This window comes from Scleropages formosus, chromosome 7 (genome assembly GCF_900964775.1).
Source record: "Scleropages formosus chromosome 7, fSclFor1.1, whole genome shotgun sequence".
Taxonomy (NCBI): Eukaryota; Metazoa; Chordata; class Actinopteri; order Osteoglossiformes; family Osteoglossidae; genus Scleropages; species Scleropages formosus.
The window spans coordinates 14,157,926-14,181,807 of NC_041812.1; the positions used below are offsets into that span (position 1 = coordinate 14,157,926).

Genomic DNA, 23,882 nt, shown 5'->3' on the forward strand with positions numbered 1-23,882 from the left:
CTATGCCTTTCTTGTTTCTTGTACTGAATTTGAGGACCTGCTTCTTAACCATATTCATATGTAAATCTATGCAATTCAATGCTTTTTTGATAAATTCATGTGCCAAAACAGAACGAAAGAGGTTTACCCCAAAATCAGATTTTCACTTTCCTTTCTGAATAATTCACTCAGAATGCAGTGGTAGGACTGTCCAGTTAGTGAAAACAACTAAGATTTGTAGAAATTGTCGTTATTTTTTTTTATTTTAATCAAAGTAGACGTGTAGTGTTATAGTTCATCATGAGACACATGGAGCTGTCTTCCATAGTCCGTGACTTCACTGTTCATGAATGTCTCCTGATTACTCAGGATCTCGGTCTCTGACAGCATCCCATCACTATTTTGATCCATTTCCTTGATCAGATGTATGGCCTGTTAATGGTAAGAGAAAACAATGACATACAGACCACTCCTCTATAAAAATAAGAATACAACACATTTTCATTTATCCAGTGGTTAAAAGGTGGGACAAAGCTTTCTATACCTTTCACATTCTGAAGGGCTTCAGCAAATTGTGACTGGCCCAACATATGTGCATAATCATACACTAGACTTACTAGCCATAGAGCACATATCTAAAATACTGCTGTTTCCCCACAACCTTAATCACCTTTGATTTGGAACCAATACACTTATACAATAAGTCTTATATGAAGTAGCACCTGTGAAGAACAAGGGACTGAGAAATGCTAATTTCCTCTTTCATTTCTTCACTTTTGATGAACACCACAGATACTGGTACTGTTATATAAGGTACTGTTTTCGAAGCAGCGATTTCACTAAAGAGATTTTCCACTACCGCTCTTTAATTGAGAAAAGCTTTAGTCATTTCAAGGTAGTTACCTGAATATATACTTTGGCACTCATTTCACCCTGCTTGATTCAACATGAGTTTGACCCCACTCAATCTGTGAGGAGGCACTGTGGAACTGAGCTGAATTTATCCAGTCCCACGCCGCAATTGCTGGGTTTGTTTTGTTGCCATCTAATGGCCGGGAATGGAAATGCAAGTTGTTTTTGCTGCACAACGAACTGAAATTTTGGAGTACATTTGTGAATAAAATGCAATTTAAAAATCAATAAACTAGAAAAAGTTTGTACCACAATCAAAGGAGCCAGTTTACTGCTCTCTCTTCTCTTTTGTATCCATATTTATCTTTTCTTGCCCTCATCTCATTAAGTTCAGACCTGTAACCTTTGCTTTTTACACTACCTAAGCAACATACGGAGGCTGGATGACCACTTGTCCCTTCCAGTACTGGCTATACACACACACACACATTTTCAGAACCGCTTGTCCCAGATGGGGTCACGGGGAACCAGAGCCTAACCCGGCAACACAGGGCGTAAGGCCGGAGGGGGAAGGGGACACACCCAGGACGGGACGCCAGTCCGCCGCAAGGCACCCCAAGCGGGATTCGAACCCCAGACCCACCGGAGAGCAGGACTGTGGTCCAACCCACTGCGCCATCGCACCCCCTCGTTACTGGCTATACATTTTTCTTTACTATAGCCCAATAGCATACCTAGGAGGGAGGGCAGCCAGTTGACCTTGGAGCCCCCCCAAAGTGTTTTTCTTCCTATAACTGGAATCATATTTAATCTCCTGTGTTGCTTTCTGACTTTGACTCCAAATAAAAATAAGTTAAATGTCTACGCTTACTTTTATATCTACGTTCACGCTTTAACTGTATTTATTTTAAAACCTCTTTTAGCCTAAGACCATATCAATTCCCATCACTGCTCATTCATTCTAAAAGTCCTGTAACACTGAAACACTGTAAAAATATGAGGCAAAATAGCTGAACCACCGGCTTAATTTCCCACCTCTTCTCTTGCAGAAGCATAACTGTTTGGAGTAACCCATCGAAGCTGCTCCTCACGGTTCAGTTGGCCATCCTTGTCCTGGTCATACAGGTCCTTAAACCGAATGGTTTCATCAATCTCCCACTGCGACGGCTTATCGTCAGCTTCCAGTGAACACAGAAACATTACTCATTAACTTTTAAAAAGAAACATCTCCATGCATAATTCTGCATAATTCTGCATAATTAGCAGTGCCTTTAAATGGGTTAAGAGAAAACAGGTGTTTACTTACCATTTGTTCTAATATCGCCAAGAAATTCTTGAAGACTAATTAAGCCATCTTTGTTCTTGTCATACTCATACAGCACATCTTCAATAGTATAATCCTAAAAGTAAAGGGATTACTGAATCAAACAACTGTGATCATGTTTGTTAGCTGAAAAAAAATTCCAACCACACAAATAGTGCAATATCAGATCAGGTACATGAGAAAACAGATAAAAGTTCTTCAATACACAATGAGAATATCCCTGACCTTCAATCAATATTCTGTACTTCTGAGAAAGGGGGGAAAAAACAAAAAAAAAAAAAACTTACAGCCATGTGATCTACTTCAGACGGATGTGTAAACGCAAGGAATTCAGTGAGATTCAGCCCAGGTATCCCATCGGCATCGGCAAACTCGAAGCGCCTTTTCTCCTTTAAATGTAGCTATAAGCAAAGGTGCCCAGGTGGGAATTGAAAAGAAACCTGGTAAACATTTGATTTGCTCCATCATTCTGAAGTAACGTCCAAGAACATGAACATACAAATCTGAGAGACTCCTCTTCTGGGCCTTCAACAGCTTTCTGTTCTTCATCATCGAAGGGATGCTCGTGCACAAACATGTTATATTCGCCCCATGATATGACTCCGTCTTTGTTTGTATCGAATTTCGGAAATCTCTCCTCTGCATCTTCCAATGCGTACTGTCTGTAGACCAGCTGTATCCACTGGGTGATCTCCTCTGTGGAAAGAAAAAGTGGGCACCGACAACTGTTTCCTTCTATAAACCACCATAGCAGAAAAAGGTAAAATACTCTGAGTTCTCAGCAGAAATTAATACATTACATATTTACATTTATTTATTTAGTAGACGCTTTTCTCCAAGCGATGTACATCTCAGAGAAAATACAATTTGTGCATTACATTAGCAGAAAGAGAGACATAGTTGCAGACATGTGATTCTTAAGTAAACCTATAGACAAGAAAAAATTAAAAATAACCTGCAGACAACTGTTTGTCTGAATCTATGTCTATCTTCTTCACAATCTCCACCAGCTTCTTCTTCTGTTCGTTTGGACTGAGCTTCTTAATTTCTTCATGCTTCTAGAAAGAAATAAATGAGATGCAATGCTTTGGATAACATGCTAATGTTAAAGTGCAGTAAGCAGCAATCTGTACGCCACTCGCTCGGTCACACGCACTTCTCACTGCGCGTGTAGTAAGGAACACGTACACGTACACGTACACGTACACACCTGGGAGCCGACATGGTGCTCGGAGCTGTGATCCTTGTGGCTGTAACACAGGGCCAGCAGCTGGAACGCAGTGCACACCGCCGCGAACTTCATCTTCCTGTCCGCTGGACCCCCTGCGAAACTACAACGACCCCGAGTTAGTACAACTGTATCACCGTTCATCTTCTGTTTGTATACCATAATTTATAATGAATTATATCGAAATTTTAAGAAGACATGAATTGAAATGCAACAGACCAAATATCCGGGTCAACTGAATGCCTTATCAGTCAATATTAATTGAATATTACACGAATACCAGCAGAAAAAGTTCCTGCAGGTCCATTTAAAATACTTTAGTTCCGGCGACCGAGACAAATTTCAAAATAAAAGCGCTTTCTATAAGAAAATATACGTGAGCGGTGTGGTAGCGCGGTGACTAAATGCGGTGCCTGCGAGTCCAGCTAAGCGTGGCAACAGTAAGCACTTCATACCCTGCATTACTCCAAGAAACATTGCGAATTATGGACAACTGTAGAGCAGAAAAAAAGTAAAAAAAAAATAATAATAAAAAAAAAAAATAAAAAAAAGTCCTGACGTTAAAATTCAAATTCAGCGCAAACTACAGCTGCCAAGTACTTTTAATATGAAATATGTTCTCAGGAAGTGATGTAAATTTTTGTTCTTAGAGCCTTGTTCTTGGTCGTAAGCCAGCAGTACTTATTCGGGCATGAATTACCATGGAAACAAAAGACTCAAACGAGAACATTTAGACGTACTCGTTATTTGCGTGCCTCTGCGGAATCGCAATAAATGATTTTAATTAATGACAATGACAACAAATTATTTTTATATGGAAAAGTGGCCCTTGCAGGAATATTTTAAGCTTTGTAGAGCTTGATTTGAAGACGTGAATGACTTGAAGTACAGGCTTGGCTTCTCTCTCGTGTGGAGCATAATTTGTTATGAAGATCAATTTAAATGGCGTATATCATTTACCCTTCCAGTCCATCACAGACCCCTCTGAGGTTGCACAATTATTTACATTACCCATGACTACTTTTGTTCATTACAACTAGTATACAGTCCACCAGTGTTTCAGCATAGGGATCGCCGTCCACTCGCGTGGGACGCCGCTACGTTATATGCAAATTTCATTTTTTTATATTCAGAATGTGCATTCTAATAAAGTTAATACAATGGAACCAGACACCTGGACGGCTGAAGAAAAAAAAATAATGCAGAATATTTATGAGTCATTCACGTTAAAATTAGAAACAAAGGAAAGTACAAAAGTTCCACTTACATCTTGGAATTTAAACTTAAATTTATTTACACTTCCTGCAAAATGACACAAACAAGCGCTGAAGGAATAAGACAAAAATTGTATAACGTTACTATAAAAGTTATAGTTATTAATCCAACTGGCCACGGAAGCAAAAAAAAAACACGCTACCTAAACATGGTCCAAGTACCAATAGCTGCCCATCCCTCGTTCCAGGTAAATATGACACATATATTACCGGTATTAAAAATAGGATGCCGCTCCCAGCCTGAACTGTAATATACAGGCATGTCACCCTGCGAGGTCAGGTCAGTGTTGATAAAGTTTCTCCTTTTGAAGGCAAACACGTCAGTTCAACCGGAGAAACGTATCGCGAGACTAAGGAAGCTCGATACGTAACCTTCAGTGGAGGTGTTTCATAGCACATAAACATGCTTAGGAGCATTAATAAACCCCACGTGAGATTACTGGTGAGTATCCGATAAGTCTCTGAGTGTTAGTGATGCCGAAAGGCTGAAATGCGTATAAAGTATACGTGCACGTTGATCCGCAGAGCGCTCTGCGGAAGCTGCACGGTCAGTTCGAGGGACACGGATGGGCCGATCGGTTCCCCCCATTCTAGCGAGGCAGGACGGACTGCGCGAGCTCGACGTTTGGTTCAGCCACCGCGGCGAGCTCGGCCTCGTGACTGAGTGTCGAGCTCGAGCTCACATCATCATGAGCTTCATGAATATTGTTATAGAGCAGACTCAGTGTCTGTTAACTTCTACAGGGTGTTTCTGCTTAATATTAATTTGTTTTCAAGTAAAAAAGTTCCTACACTGACACTGTCAATTATACTCAATACACTGCATAACTAGAATAGAAAGAGGTGAAAAAAATGAATAAATAATACCGGCGTAACCGTTCGAAGTGTCTCTCACGTGAAGAGACAGACGACGTGCGGTGCATGTACATTCTTCTTGTTGTCGTATTTGTAATAATTTGAATTTTTTTTCTTCAGATTTTTTACTTGTATGTCTGATAAATCAGTTTTCTTGAGTTGTCTTTATTTTTAAACATTGCATGTTTTGAGTCAGCAGTGTTGTAGCCCTTCTTGCTCAGTTAAGGACAGATACTAGTAGTAGTGTTGTGGCCATTTTTGTGTATCAATTATACTAGCTAATTGATGGGAAAAGTTGACTATATATAAATATATTTTATATATTGACATATTGATATTGACCTTCTATATATCATCTAAAATTTACATTTATTCATTTAACTGATACTTTTTTTTTTTTCCAAAGCAACTTTCAGTGTTAAGTTACAATTATTTCCCCATTCATACAGCTGGGTAATTTTACTGGAGCAATTTAGGGTAAATCTCTTGCTCAATGGTACTACAGCCAGAGGCAGGAATCAAACCTGTGACCTTTGGGTCTAAAGGCAACAGCTCTGACCACAACCAACTGCCCCAAGTTGATTATATGATTTATGGGATGATATATATTATTATGGGTGTTATTTCTCGAGCTGGCACTTCTGTGCAGTGAGCTTACAGTGTTAGATAATTTTTGCTGTATTTTCACTGGACCAGGTGAGTGCATAAAACCCTTTCTCGAAGAGACGACAGCAGCATTGAGATTTGAAATGAGAATGGCCCTCACCAGAATGCTTAGCTGCTGCCTCATCATACTGCACAAGGTGTAACTGGTTTGCATTTATTTTGTTTCCCAGACAAATGTGTTGAATAGGTTTCAAAGTACCCTGGTGGTGGCAGAGCACACCAATGACAAACTGACGCCACTTACACTCAATGCCATCAGTGCTGCCAGAAAGCTTGGAGATGATGTGTCCTGTTTGGTTGCTGGCACGGGCTGTGCAAAGGTAGGTGTTTTGTCTTTATGCGAATGTGGATAAAATTGTACATTTTGCAGTGTCGTTGCCATCTCGGTGTTCCTGGTCCCTATTTGGAATTTAGACCTTTGGGTTTGTTTATTTCCTGTGTGGTTTAAGAATTTTTTGTGCAGGTTTTTCTCTCCAGATGTAGAGCTGTCTGTGTTGTTACAACATACTCATTCATTCTACCTGTTAATAGGTGGTTGAAGAAGTCAGTAAAGTGCTGGGGGTGAAAAAGGTGCTGGTGGCCCAGCATGATGCGTACAGAGGCCTGCTGCCAGGTGAACTTACAGCATCTCTCTCTCTCTAATTAGAAGTTCCTTCAGGATCAGATGTGTTTTAAGTAAACAATAACAGAAATGAGCTGCTTTGTGTTTATTTTCAGAGGAGCTGACCCCTCTTATCCTGGCTTCCCAGAAACAGTTTCAGTTTACACATATATGCGCTGGAGCATCTGCTTTTGGAAAAGTAAGCCAGCTTTTGGTATACTGCTGTCTCAGTTTAAAACTTTCTGCCATAGAACTGTCAGTTGGTCACATGAGTTTAATATTTAATTGCAGTGCTTTTTCTAAAAAAAAAAAAAAAAAAAGACTTTATATGTTTGTGTATTTCAAGGAGTTTTTAATAGTTTTTTCACTCCGGATGTAGAGCTTCCTGTATTGTCACAGTGTACTTATTCATTCTACATGTTACTTTGTTCATTTTCTTGGTAAAGGTCATGCACTGTTTATGCTTGATTTTGTAGAAGCTGCATTGAAAATGGGAAAGGAGTAGCAGTTAGATTCCTGGAATTTCAGCAACCGCTGTGTTTCACTGCTTTCGTTGTGTGTTATACAGGAACATTTGTACTCTGAGAACAGTATATTCTTCCTTGTGACAAATGGTGTTATGGGCTTTGTTTTTAGGTAAACAGTAATGCTGTGCATAGTATATGCATTCTGCCGTATTATGGTGTGAATGGTGTTTTGCAGAATCTCCTCCCTAGAGTGGCTGCCAAACTGGATGTTGCTCCTCTCTCGGACATCATTGAGATCAAATCACCTGACACTTTTGTCAGGACCATCTATGCAGGTAGTCTTGTCATTTCTTTCTGTATGACATCATCCAATGAATCAGTTCATGTACTGGTGTGGAAGGAGGCAGTGTGTGTGTGTTTTTTTTTTTTTTTTTTTCCTCTGTTTTTCACTATCTTGTATGAAACTGTTTATCTTTGCACATCATGAGAGTTCTTTGATTAACTTTCCTTGTATTCACCTGCAGTACTGAATTTTGGAGTTTACTTTTATGCTTGAGTAGAATTTTAATGAATAGTTTATCAACTTGAAAACAGCTGTCTTGGTTTATTAAGTGGTGGTAGTATGCTGTTTTCATTAAGACATGCTTAAGTGCTTAATTAACAATTGTCTGCACTAAAGTGAAGAGATGAATGAGTTGCGTTGCATTTTGGACAATCGTGAGGAATCCTTGCCTGGCCCTGTTTCATTTTCATCAGTGCTTTTACTCCTTGCATTTGCTGTGATGCAGGCAATGCTCTCAGTACAGTTAAATGCAACGACCCCGTGAAGGTTTTCACTGTGCGTGCTACTTCCTTTGAGGCTGCGCCTGTGGAGGGAGGCAGTGCCACTAAAGAGGAAGGTACTGCATCAGGGCTGCATTTTAGGACAGTCTCAGTATAGTCTGGTGTCTTTTTTTTTTGTAATTGTTTTAATTATTGATTTAATTATATGAAATATTTATTTGTTTCTTTAATCCACCATTCACATTTGATACTCTGATTGCAACTCACTTCTAATATTTTGGTTCTTAGAAACATTACTGCCGCTTTATCAATAAGTATATATAGTGACAGTAATGGTGTTACATAGTTAAATATGAAGATTCTCAGTATATTTTAATACAGATTAATGTTTGTGTGCCCATCCTTATGTGCTGATATTGGTGATAGTGACTTCCTCACCCGTTGGAGTGTCAGAGTGGATTGAGCAGAACTTGACCAAGAGCGACCGCCCGGAACTCACCAGCGCCAAGGTTGTTGTGTCTGGAGGTACAGAGAAAGTTGATAAACTCATTGTTCACTTTTGTCTGAAACCACACAGATTCATGCCTATTAAATGTTACCTGAGTTCACTGTGTTGTTGAGTTTGTAAAGCACAGTAGAAGAGTTTTAATTGGGAATATCGTTAGCTACAGGGTGAACATCCGCTTTGATGGCACTGATGCTAAGCACAGAGTTTAAATGGACATTGCAATGCATACACTTGTTACAATAGTATTGTCACAAGGACTGTTCTGCTTTTTAAATGGAAAATGTATTATGGTTATCCCAAAAAAGCATATAGCTAACTTACTCAGTTCATATGCAATATATATGCAAAAGGTATCAAAGCAGGTTATTATTTTGAGCATTTGAGGTGCTTCCATGTCTTGTTGTGTTTACTCCTGAACAGGTAGAGGATTGAAAAGTGGAGATAACTTCAAGCTGCTGTATGATCTGGCTGACAAACTGAACGCAGCAGGTAAGTACAGGATTGCTAGTGACAGTTTACAATAGGGGTTTTAAGCACAATAGTGCATATTGTTTTGTATGCAACCATTCTCCACAACTGAGTTCTGTGTGTACATGTACAGATGTAATGAAGTTATAGATGTTCTCTTGTCAATAATTGCATGTCATTCTGTAGATATTTAAAATGCATGGGTACACATGTAGACTGAATTTTTATATTAACCAGATGCATAAATTCATCTACATGTAGTGTATATTAAACTTTTTCTGTTTTTAGTGGGTGCCTCAAGAGCTGCTGTTGATGCTGGATTTGTCCCTAATGACCTGCAAGTTGGTCAGACTGGGAAGATTGTAGCACCAGTAAGCTTATTTTACCATTTTAAAACATTTATTATTTTCATGTTATAACAAGTTTTAATGCTGGAATCTCACTACAGGCAAGTCCAAAAAGGCTTTAAAAGCCTTTTCTCGCTCTTATTTTAACAAATTTTTTGCAGTGTGTTCTGGTATAACCACAATGCTTGTACTTTTACTTGTAATTGTTTAAATGGGGGAAAATAATATGAGGGGAAAAACATCAGAAAAAGTTGCCATTAATTAACTTCCTTAAATAAGATATAGTACATGGATTACAAAAGCCCTTGGTTCACCCCACAAACAGAAGAGTTCTTTCTGAGATGATCTACTGTCCATTTGCACTGGTACTTTTAACATGTACCTGTTAGACTGTTTTTTTTTTTTCTCCACATTTCCATTCATATACAATGGTGCATATTGACTTGTGTGCTTTACAGGAGCTGTATATTGCAGTTGGTATATCTGGGGCAATTCAGCATCTGGCTGGAATGAAGGATAGTAAGGTATGCAAAACTTTTTAACTGCGCATAATTCATTATCCATATTGAGAAACCACCTGTTCAGTATAGGGTTGGGTTGGTCTGGAGCCTATTCTGGAAAACATACGGCACAAGTTTGGGTTTGTGTTGGGTGGGATGCCAGTCCATTTCAGAGCAAAAATACAGGCACAGTCTGAGAGCTATGTGGACTTACCAGTTTACTAAATATCTACTTTCGGCTATGGGAGGGAAATGGAGCGCCTGGAGGACACTTACGCAAATATGTAGAGAAAATGCAAACTTGGCACAGACGAGCGGAATTTGGACCCAGTTCCCAACACATGACTCAGGAGCAGTGCGACACTAAGGCTAACCCTGTGCTACTGTGGTGCTCCACACATGATGCTGATTTTTGTGCAGAAAGAAGTAAAATTTTGTTTTGTCATATGTGTTCATGTGCCACAAACAAAATGTAAGCTCTCACTGTGAATACAGACAAAAATTAATACTGAGAAATGTTAATGGAATAACTTGGTAAGCAAAGGAAATTATATTCAAAGCAAGGTATATATGATCAGTCTTAATGCACTAACCTTTTAAATTTGTACACTCTGCCTAGAGTCAGTCCCATCATCCTGTGTATTCTGACAGGTGTCTTTTTAGAATGCAAAATTTATAGATCCTGTCTGGGGAAAAGTTGATTCCCTTCCATGTCAATTGTGTCCGAATAAAGGGACACTGGAGCACATTCTGAGCAGCTGTGCAAGGGTATTTGGAGAGGGATACTGTCTCTGGTAGTCTGTCACTGTGGGGACAGCACGCAGTAGGCCCTGCAGGCCAACTGATCAGGCTGCAACATTGGTTAAGGAAGGTGAAAGAGCAGGATGAGCACGCATTGCCAGTTCAGGCCTCCAGTAGGCTGCAGGGGGTCTACGGGGAAGTCTTTATATAGGACCTACAGTCCGTTGGGTATCACTCTTATGAGTTTTGCTGCAGGCCACAGGAACAAATGAAAACTAGTGAAATTATGGTCTCATACTGTTTTTGATTTAGAGATTTTGCCAGCAGATTTTGTGTGCTTGAATTCTACATGTACGTGAATGTTGAAATCACTGACAGTTTCAAGATTGTTGTGGCTGGTCACTAAGTCAGTGACAAAGATCATAAATAAATGGAGTAGTGACTTTAGTAATGGACTGTAAATTGAGACAAAGATTTATCCGTTTTCCCAGCACTGTGTGTGTGTGTGTGTGTGTGTGTGTGTGTGTGTGTGTGTGTGTGGGTAGTGTGGGTAGTGTGGGTAGTGTATAGAGAATAGTTGCAAGACCCCTGCGGTGGCCTGGAGCCATCATGAAAGGCATTGGTTAATTATAGTGTCCCAGCCAGTGCTCTGTATTACCACGTAGGCTGTTTTGTAGCCTTAGTCTGCAGTTGAACTAGAAGTCCTCTCCAGGTAGGGTGGAGACTATCCCTGTTATAGAAGCTGGGTGTTTTCTAAAAGCTGTATGCGTTTAGAATTACAGTAGGTCTTCAGCCTGAGGACCACAGAGTATAGCCTACAAAAGACAGCATCTCCTCTATACATTGCTGGTAGGTGATCTGCAACAAGATACATCATCTTTTAGGAATGAAACTGGCCGGTAAGTTCAGCTGTGCCTCAAAGTCTGAAACCCCAGCTCTACAGAGGCATTTAGTCACAGCTGGAGGATGCTAAATGTTCAGTATGACTTGCCCTGTACCACATCTGAGGTACTGTAACACACTGCTGTTTTCACAGATTTTGTGATAATTTCCTACAAAATTTAAGCTATTTGTTATTTTCTATGCATTTAGGTCAGGTTTGTGAGTAACCATAGCAGTTTGTGGGTTTTAACCCCTCTCTCAGTGGATATACCATTGACTGGTAACTGGCATTGCCTGGTTTTGGTTCATTTTCAGAGTGCAGTATGCAGTGAGGAAAGGTCACGCAGGAGTAGTAGAACATTGTACATAGTATTTAATAAGGAATGGTCATATACATCAGAAACATAACTGGCAACTTTACCCTTCATTTGCAGACGATTGTTGCCATTAATAAGGACCCAGAAGCACCAATTTTTCAAGTAGCTGACTATGGATTGGTCGCTGATCTTTTCAAGGTGAGAAGTGTGTTTTAATTACTTTAACACCTAGACAGGTGCACACTGTATGTTTTTATCTGTTAAATATATAAGGAAATCTTAAAATGACTGAAAGATTTAGACTGACTTCCATAGCACTGTTCAAAATAACTGAATTATATAATATTGCCTACAGCTGGAAATGTGGTCATGATTTTGGGAAGTATGTGGAGGGAGCAGTGGGGGTCCAGTGTACAAATTGGTTTTCACTGTTTCAACAAAGAGCAACCTTTGAAAGTCTTGCATGTACTCATTAAATACATACATTGTCTTTTTAGGCTATTCCTGAAATGACAGAAGCACTGAAGAAGTGATCAAAAGCTGACCTGATCATGAAATCATGTGTAATCTTTTTTTCTGTAATTAAAAAGCTTGATTTAATGGGATAACATCACTGTCTGCATCAGATGGAATATTTTAATATTTCAAAATGCTAACTGGAATGGTTGTGTCTATAAACTGGGGGTATCTGGTAAACCTCTCAGAAGTTTCATTCCAGCAGCTATTGTAATTATTCATGTTTTGGTTGCCAAGTCAGTTTAAACATTGTTTTCAAATCTCATTCTTCTGACAGCCTTTCTTTCTTTGATTTTAAAGCCAGTGTCTGCTGTTTGAAAAATGGAATTCTTCCCGGTTAAAAGTGAGATGTATTTTGAATTGGACAGGTACTGTGAATTAATCCAGCCTGGAGCTTTTCTTTTCTGACACTGAAAATAATCCCCTTTTGAGATGCGTTAACATTTTTGCTTCCTTCCAATGACCATTTCTCTAAAAGAAACATGTAAACACTGTGTGATAATTACAAACTGTACTGTAATGCACAAGTTAATACATACCAGTATCTAAAATGGGTAATAGCAAAGGATGATAATACCTTGTTTTACTTTGGTTTTATGTTATTGGGTACTATGAAGGTCTCTCCACTCATCTAAATATTAATTGTTTTAGGAGGAAGAACCATTATTGTTAACTAGTATTTAGTGGATTCTTTTTCCCATTTCGGCTTACAGTAGATATGCTGCTTAAGCTGTCTACCCTTCCACAATAAACAGCATGTTTTATCTTACGCGCAAACATGCTCAAGTAACTTCGATTCACATCTCAGAATTGTGGAATGAAACACGTGAACACGGGGAGAACATGCAAACTGCATGCCGACTGAGACAGGTTTAAAATCCCAATCTAGGAATGGTGAGAAGCTCTGTGAAGCCGCCCTTGTTACAAACAGCACAAGCAAAACATCAGTCAGGTTCTGTTAGTGCTTTTCTCTGCCATTAAAATTAGAATGTTTGTTTTTAAAAGTGTGGGGATTATTTTCATACTGATGTAAACCCCCCAACACACACACAGGAGCATAAATTGAAGTTTGGGTCCATTTGTGCCTTTTAATGCTGTTACTGAATAAAATACAAAATGAAAATGATCAGATTGTTGTAATAGATTAATGTGGAGAAAAGGGGCTATAAAAAGGAGCAAATGTGTTACAGCAATCTTGAACATGTTATAGCTACGGACTCAGATGGATTTTGTGGTAATCTGTAGCAGGGGATGGAACACTATCCATTTTCCGATTTTGAATTAATGGTGATAAAGTGTTCTTTTTACAAAATTTCACTTTACAAGCAGACCTTTGAGCATGAACTGTGTTGTAATCAACTTCTTTGAATAGGATTTTATGATACTACTTACAGTTCAGTAAGTAATAGTACAGTCATATTAAAAGAAAGCACAATTGTGCACTGTCATATCCCTTTTGGACATATTGTTTAAATGCTTATGGTCAAGGAAGGAAAAAATGTGAACTTCTAGGGATGAGGGTAACTGGACTATGGGCTTCCAGTCAATAAGGTGACACACAGATATGGGTTTGACATAGCCTGATCGATATAAGAATACTACATTTTTTATGGCAGCTTTTAGTACGGTATATAATGTTGAAAATAAGCAAAAATCACATTTTCATATGTTCTTCCATTAATAAACCTTAACTGACAATAAATGTAATCCTACACTTGAACATATGCTCACTCAACAAACCCAATTTTGTACTCCCTGAGGTTCAGTACTGTATCCACCATCTTTCTCAGTACTCACTAAATACTATAGTTGCGTAGTCCATCTGTCCATCCATCCTTCTTTTTTAGAAACATTTATCATGATGAGGATGACCCTGATGGCCCCAGCAAGCCAAGAAGGGCAGACTATGCATTTCTCTTTCTGTAGCAACAGTGCTTCAGAATGAGAAAGGAAGTCCATCAACAAGGTAGTGCATGGTCTTGAACACACAAAGTTTATCCCTGCTAGGCAGCATTTTCCTATACAAGATTTTTCAGATATGGTTTTCTTTATTTGTGCCCATTTCTTGCTGTAAGATTTTATCATAGATACTGTAGTAGACCCACATAGAGATGCATTTAATGTGAAACTGACGGTTAAAAAGCGTTACTTTTATTTAAAATTTAATGACTCGTTTTTTTGTAGAAAATATTGTAGCATACATATTTTTTACAATACAGTACTTTACATTTTCTAAAGTGAGAATGTGCATTTGATTCACTGCGTTACCATAAACTAAGTGCATCATCTTCAAAAGTGCCCTTAGTCTAATGCAGTAACTGTTCCTTATTATTATGTTATTATTAAATTGGGATACAATTGTTACAAAAAAGGACATCAGCTTACCAAATACAGTTATAGGAAATATAAATATGAAATGTGGTTGATCAAGTGCTCCTTACACTTTGCGCATCTCATATTGTCTGCCTCCGCTGAGTATCAGTTTGGTCTTTGCTACTGGTGTCTTGCATTATAAAAATGCCTCCCTTCACAACTGTATTGTACATTGACATTTACATTTATTCATTTAGCAGACACTTTGCTCCAAAGCAAAACATACATTTCAGAGAACAATACAAAAAGTGCATTTACATCAACAGAAGGAGAGATCTGGATGCAGACATGTGATTCTTGAGTAGCTGCATATAAGCTGTTCAGTTAATAAAAAATTATTACAATTATACAATTATTACAAATTATTATTAAACAAATTAAAGGTAACATACATACATGTTTATTGAGCACTTATCGAGATCAGTGAAGTGAGTCCGAAAGAGATGGGTTTTGCAACCCTTTTTAAATGTAGAGAGAGATTCAGCAGTTCTGAGTGAGACGGAGGTCATTCTAGCACTTTGGAGTAAGAACTGAAAACCTTTATGCTTTTGATTTTGGACCCCTTATGCATGGGACCGCCAAGAGGCCAGAGGTCGAGGAGTATAGCAGTCTGGTTGAGGTGTAGCGAGTGATCAGGTTTCGTTGATATCGATAGCAGTTCCATTTATACTTTTGTAGGTTGTAACCAGAGTCTTGAATTTGATCCATGCAGCTATAGGAAGCTGATGCTGAGAGACAGGGAGGGGAGATAAGGAACACTTCGGCAGGTCAAATACAACTTGTGCAGCAGGTTTGATGCAGAGGCTGGAAGGCCAGATTGGATGTCACCATGGTCTGGACAAATAGCTGGGCAGAGTCATTTGTGAGGTAAGGACAGATCCTACAGATGCTATGCAGGATGTATCTGTAGGACCGGGTCGTGCCTTCAGTGTGCTAAGAGAAAGACAGACTTGAGTCAATCATCACTCCCAGACTCTTAGCCAAGGTGGTAGGCAAAATCAGTGAGTTGTCCAGTTTGATAGAGAGTTCATGACAGGAAGACAGGCCAGCTGGGAGGTGAAAGATCTCTGTTTTGGAACGGTTGAATTGTATTTGGTGATCAGACGTCCAGGCAGAGGTGTCCGATAGGCAGGCAGTGAGGCGCAAGGATATGTCTGATGCTCCAGGTGGAAAGGAAAGGAAGAGCTGGGTATTATCGGCGTAGCAGTGGTAGTTAAATCCGTGGGAGGCGATGACGTGGCCGAGGGAAAAGGAGTGGACTGAGAAGAGTAGGGGGCCCAGTACTGACCCCATGGGACACCAGTTGAGAGAGGGTGAGGGGATGGTTGTGAGCCCACCAGACCACTTGGTAGGATCAACCTGATCAATCCCTTGATGCCAAGCTGTCCAAGACAGGAGAGTAGAGTCTAGTGGTTGACAGTGTCGAATGCTGCAGACGGACCGAGAAGGATCGGGAACGAGGAGAAGGAGACCGCTCTAGCCGAACTGGAGAGCATCTCATTCTGAGGAGGGCTGTCTCCATACCATATAAAAGTTTGGATCCAAACTGATACCTGTCAAAATCATTCTGGGTGAGGAATGCAGATAGCTGATCACAGGTTGTTCATTCCAGAGTTTTTGATGGAGTAGGGAGACTGGCCTGTAGTTTTGGACTGAGTCTGGACCCCGAGAGGGTTTATTTAACAGTGGTGAAATGAAGATGGTTTTGAAGGCAGATTTGAAGCAGTCAGAGAAAAGAGAGGAGTGGATGATTTTGGAGATAAAAGAGGTAAGTTGCACAGGAAATATCCTGTTTCCTGTGTTTCCAGTGCATTTCTGCCCCTCGTATGTCTTTAGATTGTGTAAACAGTGAATGAGAGTGTACATTAATTGCCTTGCAAAGGACTGACCAAACACACACACACCTTCGATTTACCTTCACCTTACTGCGAACACGATAACCGTATAACATTGCTTGAATATTAGTGCATTCAAATTGAATTAGACTATAATTTCTAGATGTTTGTACAAACAGGTGGCATAGTGGTGCAGCGAATAGCACTGCTGTCCCACAGTGCCTTGGTGGTATAAGCAAACGTAGGTTCAATTCCCACTCAGTCTGTGTAGAGTTTGCATGTTCTCCCTGTGTCTGTGTGGGTTTACTCCAGGTGCTCTGGTTTCCTCCCACAGTCCAAAGACATGCTGTTCAGGTTCCCCCATAGTGTGTGAGTGACAGAGAGTGTGTTCCACTGATATATGGATGAGTGACCCAGTGTAAGTAGTGTATCTAGCAGTGTAAGTCACCATGGTGAATGAGGTATGTGAGCTGATAACACTACATAGTATCTATTAGAAGTTGTTTTGGAGAAAAGCATCTGATAAATGTGAATCATTTTCTCGAGAGTTATGACCTGTTTTCGGCTTTTCCGCTGAAGTTTCTGCTAGAGCACGGTGGAAAAGTGTGTTAGCACGTTGGATGGTGCAGACTCGCTCTCAAAATTCTCTTCATATCTGTGGTTTTCATTTCACTTCCCTGTCTGCATAGTTCACATTCCTTAAAGTTTTCATTTTGCACCCTTCAATGAAGAGGCTAGGGAAATCACCAGCTATTTTCTTTTTTTCTTGCACATTCCTAACTGAAGACGTGCAGGATGTGTAGATAGCAACATAAAACTGTTAGTGATAGAAGGTGAGGAAAGCTGCTAGTGTAGTGGTTAGTGCTGTTGCCTTTGGATCCAGAAGTCACCGCTCTAAATCCCACCTCCAACTATAATAGCCTTGAACAAGGTACTTACCCTAAACTATTCCGGTAAAAATTACCCAGGTGTATAAATGGGTAAATAATTTTAAGTTGCTTTGGGGAAAAAAACATCAGATAAATTTAGACAGTAAAATTTAAGCCTCTGTTGGAAAATCGCACTCAGCCCGAGGTTCGCTGTTGAAATTGCGTTCGTCAGTTAAAGCACGCCTTATACTAGTAGACTTTATCCAATTAGTCACAAATTAAGCATGTTTCAGTATTATTTGCCCTGTTTATGGTGTCAGGTCAGTGTCAAGAGGATTTGAATTTAAAACTACCGTAGAAAATTCCAGTTTTGAAAATTCGGTAAAAAAAAAGAAGAGGTAAAAAATCCCCATGTTAAAAAATTTCATTAATGAAATTCAGGTCTCAAGAGCTCAAATGTGAGGAAGCTGAGTGCTGTAAACCCGACGGAAATCCGCATGACACGCCAGGATTCTTAAGGGAATCGAGCAAAACACATGTTCCTGACACATTCTCTGTGCTGTATTTGGGCAGGTGACACAGGGCACACATACAACGATCCTACTATGTAGGTTATGTTCTATCATACTTTCCATCAATGCTTGACAGATTGTATTAATAGTTGTGCCACTCGCTATGTGGACAAACTGCAATCTCAACATTTCTTAGCTCCGGTGAATATATCCACGCCTTGCTGACATTTAGACTTTGAAAACGCCATTCATTTCCTAGTTATTTAAAATAGTGTAACATACTGAGAACCAACAGCAGCTCAATTCAGCCTCACATGTAAGTGCAATATTTTGTCTGGTTTTTACCTCTTTATTTGACAAGTTTGGCACAAACTTAAAGTGTAAAATTTGGATCACGTATATAAAGTTTGGGTCAGGTTTTTGTGTTGTCGGCACAAAGGCCCTTATACAAGATTTATTTTACTAACCCTGTGACTGAACATTTTTAACACCCTTTATGTAATAGTCCAGAATTTTAGCTAAGATTAGACATTAAATTGTTCTGTAGAGTGATAAAGATGTCATAAGCATATGGTAAGATCCAGGTGTATTTATACGTATATTTGTATGAGTTATGCAAGAAATATGATTTAATGATGTTTGCTGTAAATCTCCTGTCATTAAAATAATTGCTCACTGCATTTTTGTGAATAAACGAGGACTTGTGTGGAGTATATTTGCTTTGAAATACTGAGCAATGCCAGAAACACTCTCAGTGCTGAATTAACTAAGTTGAGCAGCTAAATATTAATAATGTGGGGCAATGCTGGATACCCAGTGAATGGGAGCTGAACAAATCTTATGATTGGCTTTTTCTCCGCTCATATTAGTCTGAATTATTCCAGCCAAACAGAGGGAACTGTGCTTTAAAAATAAACCAGAATAAAATAACTTCATTAGAATGCTCTCTGGACTCATCCTATGGGAGGTCTACCGGGCACATCCCACTGGGAGGAGGCACCTAGGACACGTTGGACAGGTGATATGTCCAGTCAGACCTGGGCACTCTTGGGGATCCACCAACAGGAATTAGAGACTATTGCTTTGGAAAGAATGTATGAGCTGTTCTCCCCAGCCTGTAGCCATTGCAACCGTCACCAGGATAACCAGCTTGAACATGGATGGAAGGATGGAATTAACTGTTGTTCAGTAAACAAAATTGATTATTCTCTTTTGCGAGACAGTCATGAAATGCACTGTAGAATACCTGTAGTATATCTCTATGCCTATACTCTTGTACTAAAGCAAAGAAATGTGCCAATACAGGCACTCCAATATACTTTATTATCTTAAATGCACTGGCATATAAACACTTTTCTATTGCTTTCATTATTCTTCAACATTATATTTTTATATCATTATTTAGACCAAGGGGGTGCGGTGGTGCAGTGGTGCAGTGGGTTGGACCACAGTCCTGCTCTCCGGTAGGTCTGGGGTTCAAGTCCCGCTTGGGGTGCCTTGCGACGGACTGGCGTCCCGTCCTGGGTGTGTCCCCTCCCCCTCTGGCCTTACGCCCTGTGTTACCGGGTAGGCTCCGGTTCCCCGTGACCCCGTATGGGACAAGCGGATCTGAAAATGTGTGTGTGTGTGTGTATTTAGACCAATCAGTATTATGTAATATTTTCCAATTGTCAGTTTGACTATGGAATTTATTTACTGCATAATTTCGTCAGAACAAACTTGAACTGGTCACCTCCAACCATAAATCAGTGCACTGCACAAAAGGCCTTTGTCTACCCTCTTACTACGTTGTGAATGAGATATATGGTTTATGGTTTGTTCCCATTGATTTTCAGAGGAATTGTGGGGAAATCGCTCACAAGTTGAGAAAAAAAGCAAAAAAGAAAGAGCACACCTTTCCCCGCAATGGCAGGTAAAGTGGAAATGAAGTCTTCATACTCCAACACGTAACACGTTCACCCCAGTTTGTGAACTGAAACACAGAAAAGCTCTTCATTGCACCAAATAAAAATGCAACCTGGAAGATTTAGTGTAGGTGCTGACAGGTACCTTTGTATTTCAGAACACGGGGAGGCATGTGAAGCAGCGGAAGCCACTTCCTACTGCATGAATGGCGGAACATGCTACAGAATTCCCTCCATGTCCACACTCGCCTGTGTGTGAGTTACTCGTACTTTACATCAGGGTGTAAGCTGTTTGGCTGGTACCCCGTGTCCTTTCAAAACAGACCACACACATGCAGAACTGTGCAGCCGAAATTAAATAAACGGAAATAAATAGCAAGCATTATAAATGTGATACCATTTCGGTTCTCAGGCTTATGTTCTGTAATGACTGTCAATACACATTTTTTAAACTGAAATGCATATTATTACTTTGATTATGATGACCTAGCAGCCCATCTGAGAGGCATTACCTAGAGTCCAATGGGTTTCGCACAAGATCACCAACACACACACACACACACACACACACACACACAGTCTGAAACTGCTCATCCTAAGTGGGGTCGTGGCGAACCGGAGCCTAACCTGGCAACACAGGGCACAAGGCTGAAGGGGGAGGGGTCACACACAGGACAGGACACCAGTCCATCACAAAGCACCCCAAGCAGGGCCCGAACCGCAGACCCGCCAAAGAGCAGGACTCGGCCAAACCCGCTGCACCACCTCAAATCACCAGCACATCAAAATAAAGAAATTGTTGAAATTTCATGCTTTTATTATAATCAGCCTCATTAAAAGGACTTCTAAAGCACAGCAGCACGTTAATGTATTTAAGTTTTTATAAATACATATCCAAACATAGAGATGTAACTATGGCCTTGACTTATTGCAGGTGTAACAGCGGTTTCAAGGGCAGCAGATGTGAGGAATTACAGCTGTTAAGCAGATCCCAGACCAATGAGAATGGAGGTCTGATTGCAGCGGTGGTAATCGTCGTCTTTCTCATCCTCGTGCTTCTGATTATCATTATCTACTACGCCTACAAGTGAGTGCAATAGTTTTATTACTGCGGCAAACGTCACGATGTCATCTTTAGGTTTTGGAAGTGTAATCGCAGACATTTTCTCTAGAGCAACTGCAGTGACATCTTGCCAGTATTCAATCAGAGTCACAAATAATAGTAAAATAGTGAAAATAAAGAGTGCAGAATGCAAAATAACAGCAGTAGCTGACATTTGTGTCTTAGTTAAATTCTGTTGCAATGTGTTTCACATATTAGATCCTCCACTTATTTGCAAATAAAAACGCCTTTCACCTTCTATATTTTTTAACAGAATTAATCGGTCATGGAACTTTCATACCTGGCGGACAGGCTTCAGTTTACGAAGTTATTGATCTGTCTGAACACATAAGCGGAGGGAACAAAAACTCAGACATTTTATTTGTGTTTCACTATTAGTGCACTCTCTTTCTTCTGTAACTGATGGCGATTACCTGATCACCGTTTCCAGGGAGAGAACGGTCACTGTGAATCATGTCTGCAGTGAAGCCTCAAAATAATTTAGAATAGTCCATTGTCTAACAGCCCTGTATGACAAGTAACTTAACCATGGCAAATTTAATCCAGTCCAGTCCTGCACAGGAACACATTTTTGTTAATAAAATTTTATATTACATCTACCAGACAGATTTTTAGGTCTGTAAACTTAATAAACTTGTTCCGCAGCTGGCACTCCCTACACATGGGGTTGGTGCTTCACATCTTTTGGAGCTTTTGTCACACTCTCTTCAAGGAGATATTTGTAACTTTTCAGCTAATCTAGTGTTGGGATAATATTCCCATAATGAACATAGAGCATCTGACAAATAGTTTTATGTAAGGGATTTGAAGTTCAGCCCTGAGATGGAAAAGGATGTTTCACTTGGGACTGATGGGTCTTGCTGGGGTTCTGCAGGTACTGCGTGGACGGGGTTTTGTTAAGGCAATCAAAGCAGATGCAGAAGGCGTTAAGTTTGTCTAGGAGGGAACTAGAGTGAGATTTTGGTTTATAGTCTGTGAGCATCTACAGAAACTACCAAATCCCTCGTATATCATAAGACATGTTGTACGCACTTTTGAGCTTCGACCCAATACTGATGTTTAGCCATGTTGAGCGCTCACCTCAGCTCGCACCCGCTCTTCTTGTGTGTTTCTGAGTCGCTAGCTTGAAATGACTTTACTGCGAGCCTTCAGTGATTTACAGATGTTGCTGGTGACCGACCCATGGTTTCTCATTATGACGCGAACGCGTTGTTTTTCGTGGGCTCGCAGTTGTCTACACATTTTTTAATTAAACCAGTGACTGCCATCACATATTCATCCACATTGGATACGTTTTTAAACTTGTCCCAGTCTCTAGAATTCAGACAGTCCTGGAGTTTTTCCTCTGCCTTGTCAATCCAGCACCGAACCACTTTTTTTTACAATATTTCACACTTCACTTTGCCTTTAATCCAGCAGCGGAAATACCAGTCTTCAAATACATTCATACTGATATATCCAAGTGGTGTATTAAAATAATGCTCCAGAGTTTTTTTTTTTTTTTTTTTTAAATATGACAGTTCTGCAGTACAGTACATTGTATGTTCCTGCAACCAAACAGAATTACCCTCTGGGGTTAATAAATTTCATTCTTCCATTCATTCATATCCCTCAACGTGCCTCCCTCTCATTTGAGATCTTTGTGGCAAGTTATGTATCTGGGAACTTTGTGACCTCTACTTGTTTTTCAAAGGGATATTTTTTACCAGGGGGGTGTGGTAGTACCTTTACCGGTTCATATCTATGACAGAATTATGGTGGTTTGATATTCAATGGGGAAAAATAAGCCTTTTGCCCTTTAATTTAGCCTGTAATCTCCCCTAATTGACTAAACCAGTGTATATGGTGAAATAATGTGATTTCACAGCTACTGTTGCATACAACTGGATATTTTTAAACCCTGAGCTCTATAATGTACATTTTCAAATCTCTAATAGAATGCAGAACAGTGAAAGGTCTTCTGCGAAATCACGATGGGGCATTTTAAACATTTATACAAATGAACGGTATTTGCATTTACACACACAGTAAAAGAAGTGTTGCTTCGTCTACAGGTGCCCATTCTTACAGCTAAATAATCTGACTTCTCTTACAGAATGTGGAGGAAGAGTCATGAGAACAGCAGCAGAACAACAGAGTATGGAAGAGTGAAGCCCATTCAGTGAGGAAGACCTCTGGGGAAAACATTTTAGTTTGTGCCTGGCTTGAACTTTAATTCGGAGAAAGCTGCAAATACAGTTACGAATTTAAGGGATTATTAGTATTTGCAAATAGCTTCTCCCTTGTGCCTCTGCTGCTCCTCACGTGCACACATGCAGACACTCTTACCTGTGACCCAGTTGTCACATTCCACCCCACTGACTCTCTGCTGCCTTTGCCTGCTCTAGTATTGTTGAGCCCAAGAGGTGACCACCACAAACTGATGTCTATTCTTGTGTGTACCCTCTTTCGACGAGAATCAAACACCACAACAAGGTTCTGTAATATTTCCATCCATCCATTATCAGATGTGCAAAGGTTTACCCTAATAGTGAATATTGTCTTAATGTAAGCACCAACAGTAACCTTTTTTTGTCATGATTTGGAAAAATACTACTAATATGCAATTTTTTTATCACAAAGGAAAATACGTAAAATCAGTGAAATTCACATAAATATTCTTTCATGGTATAAATAGGTCTGACTACCAACATTTTAGAAGTCAGTTTAGCAGTTTGCATTGTACATACAGGCTTCTGTCGCATGAGTGTAATTCCTGAAAATCTGCTCATAAGGTGAATTCTCAAGAAACAATTACTGGTCAAATGGCAAACATAAATGAATTCCTAAAAAATAAAAGCTGATCTACTTTTCACCAGACCTGTAAAATTCCTGCCGTACCTGTTAAACATAGGGACACTGTAATTCAAAACAGCCTCTGCTCTGCTTTTTGTGAAATATAATATGCAATAAATGAAC

The 23,882-nt window shown here is 39.8% G+C and overlaps 3 protein-coding genes across 11 annotated transcripts; 2 read left to right on the forward strand and 1 right to left on the reverse strand.

Moving 5' to 3' along the window:
- Window positions 1-28: 28 nt before the first annotated feature.
- Window positions 29-4,944, reverse strand: rcn2 (reticulocalbin 2). Of its 8 annotated transcripts, none has more exons than XM_018747663.2 (8): window positions 4,868-4,944; window positions 3,366-3,486; window positions 3,111-3,213; window positions 2,655-2,851; window positions 2,443-2,556; window positions 2,138-2,231; window positions 1,867-2,009; window positions 29-411 (listed from the first exon to the last, which is right to left on the reverse strand). In XM_018747663.2, the coding sequence occupies exons 2-8, from the start codon at window positions 3,456-3,458 to the stop codon at window positions 268-270; spliced, it is 888 nt and encodes a 295-aa protein (XP_018603179.1). In that variant the 5' UTR covers window positions 3,459-3,486; window positions 4,868-4,944; the 3' UTR covers window positions 29-267. The 8 variants fall into 8 exon arrangements, with proteins under 8 accessions (XP_018603179.1, XP_018603177.1, XP_018603178.1 ...); XM_018747661.2 differs by lacking the exon at window positions 4,868-4,944 and adding an exon at window positions 4,801-4,845; XM_018747662.2 differs by lacking the exon at window positions 4,868-4,944 and adding an exon at window positions 3,603-3,704.
- A 37-nt stretch (window positions 4,945-4,981) lies between these two features.
- On the forward strand, window positions 4,982-13,434 carry etfa (electron transfer flavoprotein subunit alpha). The gene is made up of 12 exons (XM_018747672.1): window positions 4,982-5,099; window positions 6,349-6,498; window positions 6,710-6,791; window positions 6,896-6,978; window positions 7,482-7,581; window positions 8,035-8,145; window positions 8,456-8,554; window positions 8,958-9,026; window positions 9,294-9,376; window positions 9,811-9,876; window positions 11,910-11,990; window positions 12,290-13,434. Exons 1-12 carry the CDS (start codon window positions 5,061-5,063, stop codon window positions 12,323-12,325), a joined length of 999 nt encoding a protein of 332 aa, XP_018603188.1. The 5' UTR covers window positions 4,982-5,060; the 3' UTR covers window positions 12,326-13,434.
- A 4,501-nt stretch (window positions 13,435-17,935) lies between these two features.
- Window positions 17,936-23,880, forward strand: nrg4 (neuregulin 4). Of its 2 annotated transcripts, none has more exons than XM_018747673.2 (5): window positions 17,936-18,213; window positions 19,733-19,809; window positions 19,960-20,056; window positions 20,736-20,888; window positions 23,020-23,880. In XM_018747673.2, exons 2-5 carry the CDS (start codon window positions 19,803-19,805, stop codon window positions 23,087-23,089), a joined length of 327 nt encoding a protein of 108 aa, XP_018603189.1. In that variant the 5' UTR covers window positions 17,936-18,213; window positions 19,733-19,802; the 3' UTR covers window positions 23,090-23,880. The 2 variants fall into 2 exon arrangements, with proteins under 2 accessions (XP_018603189.1, XP_018603190.1); XM_018747674.2 differs by lacking the exon at window positions 17,936-18,213 and adding an exon at window positions 19,325-19,360.
- The last annotated feature ends 2 nt before the right edge of the window (window positions 23,881-23,882 follow it).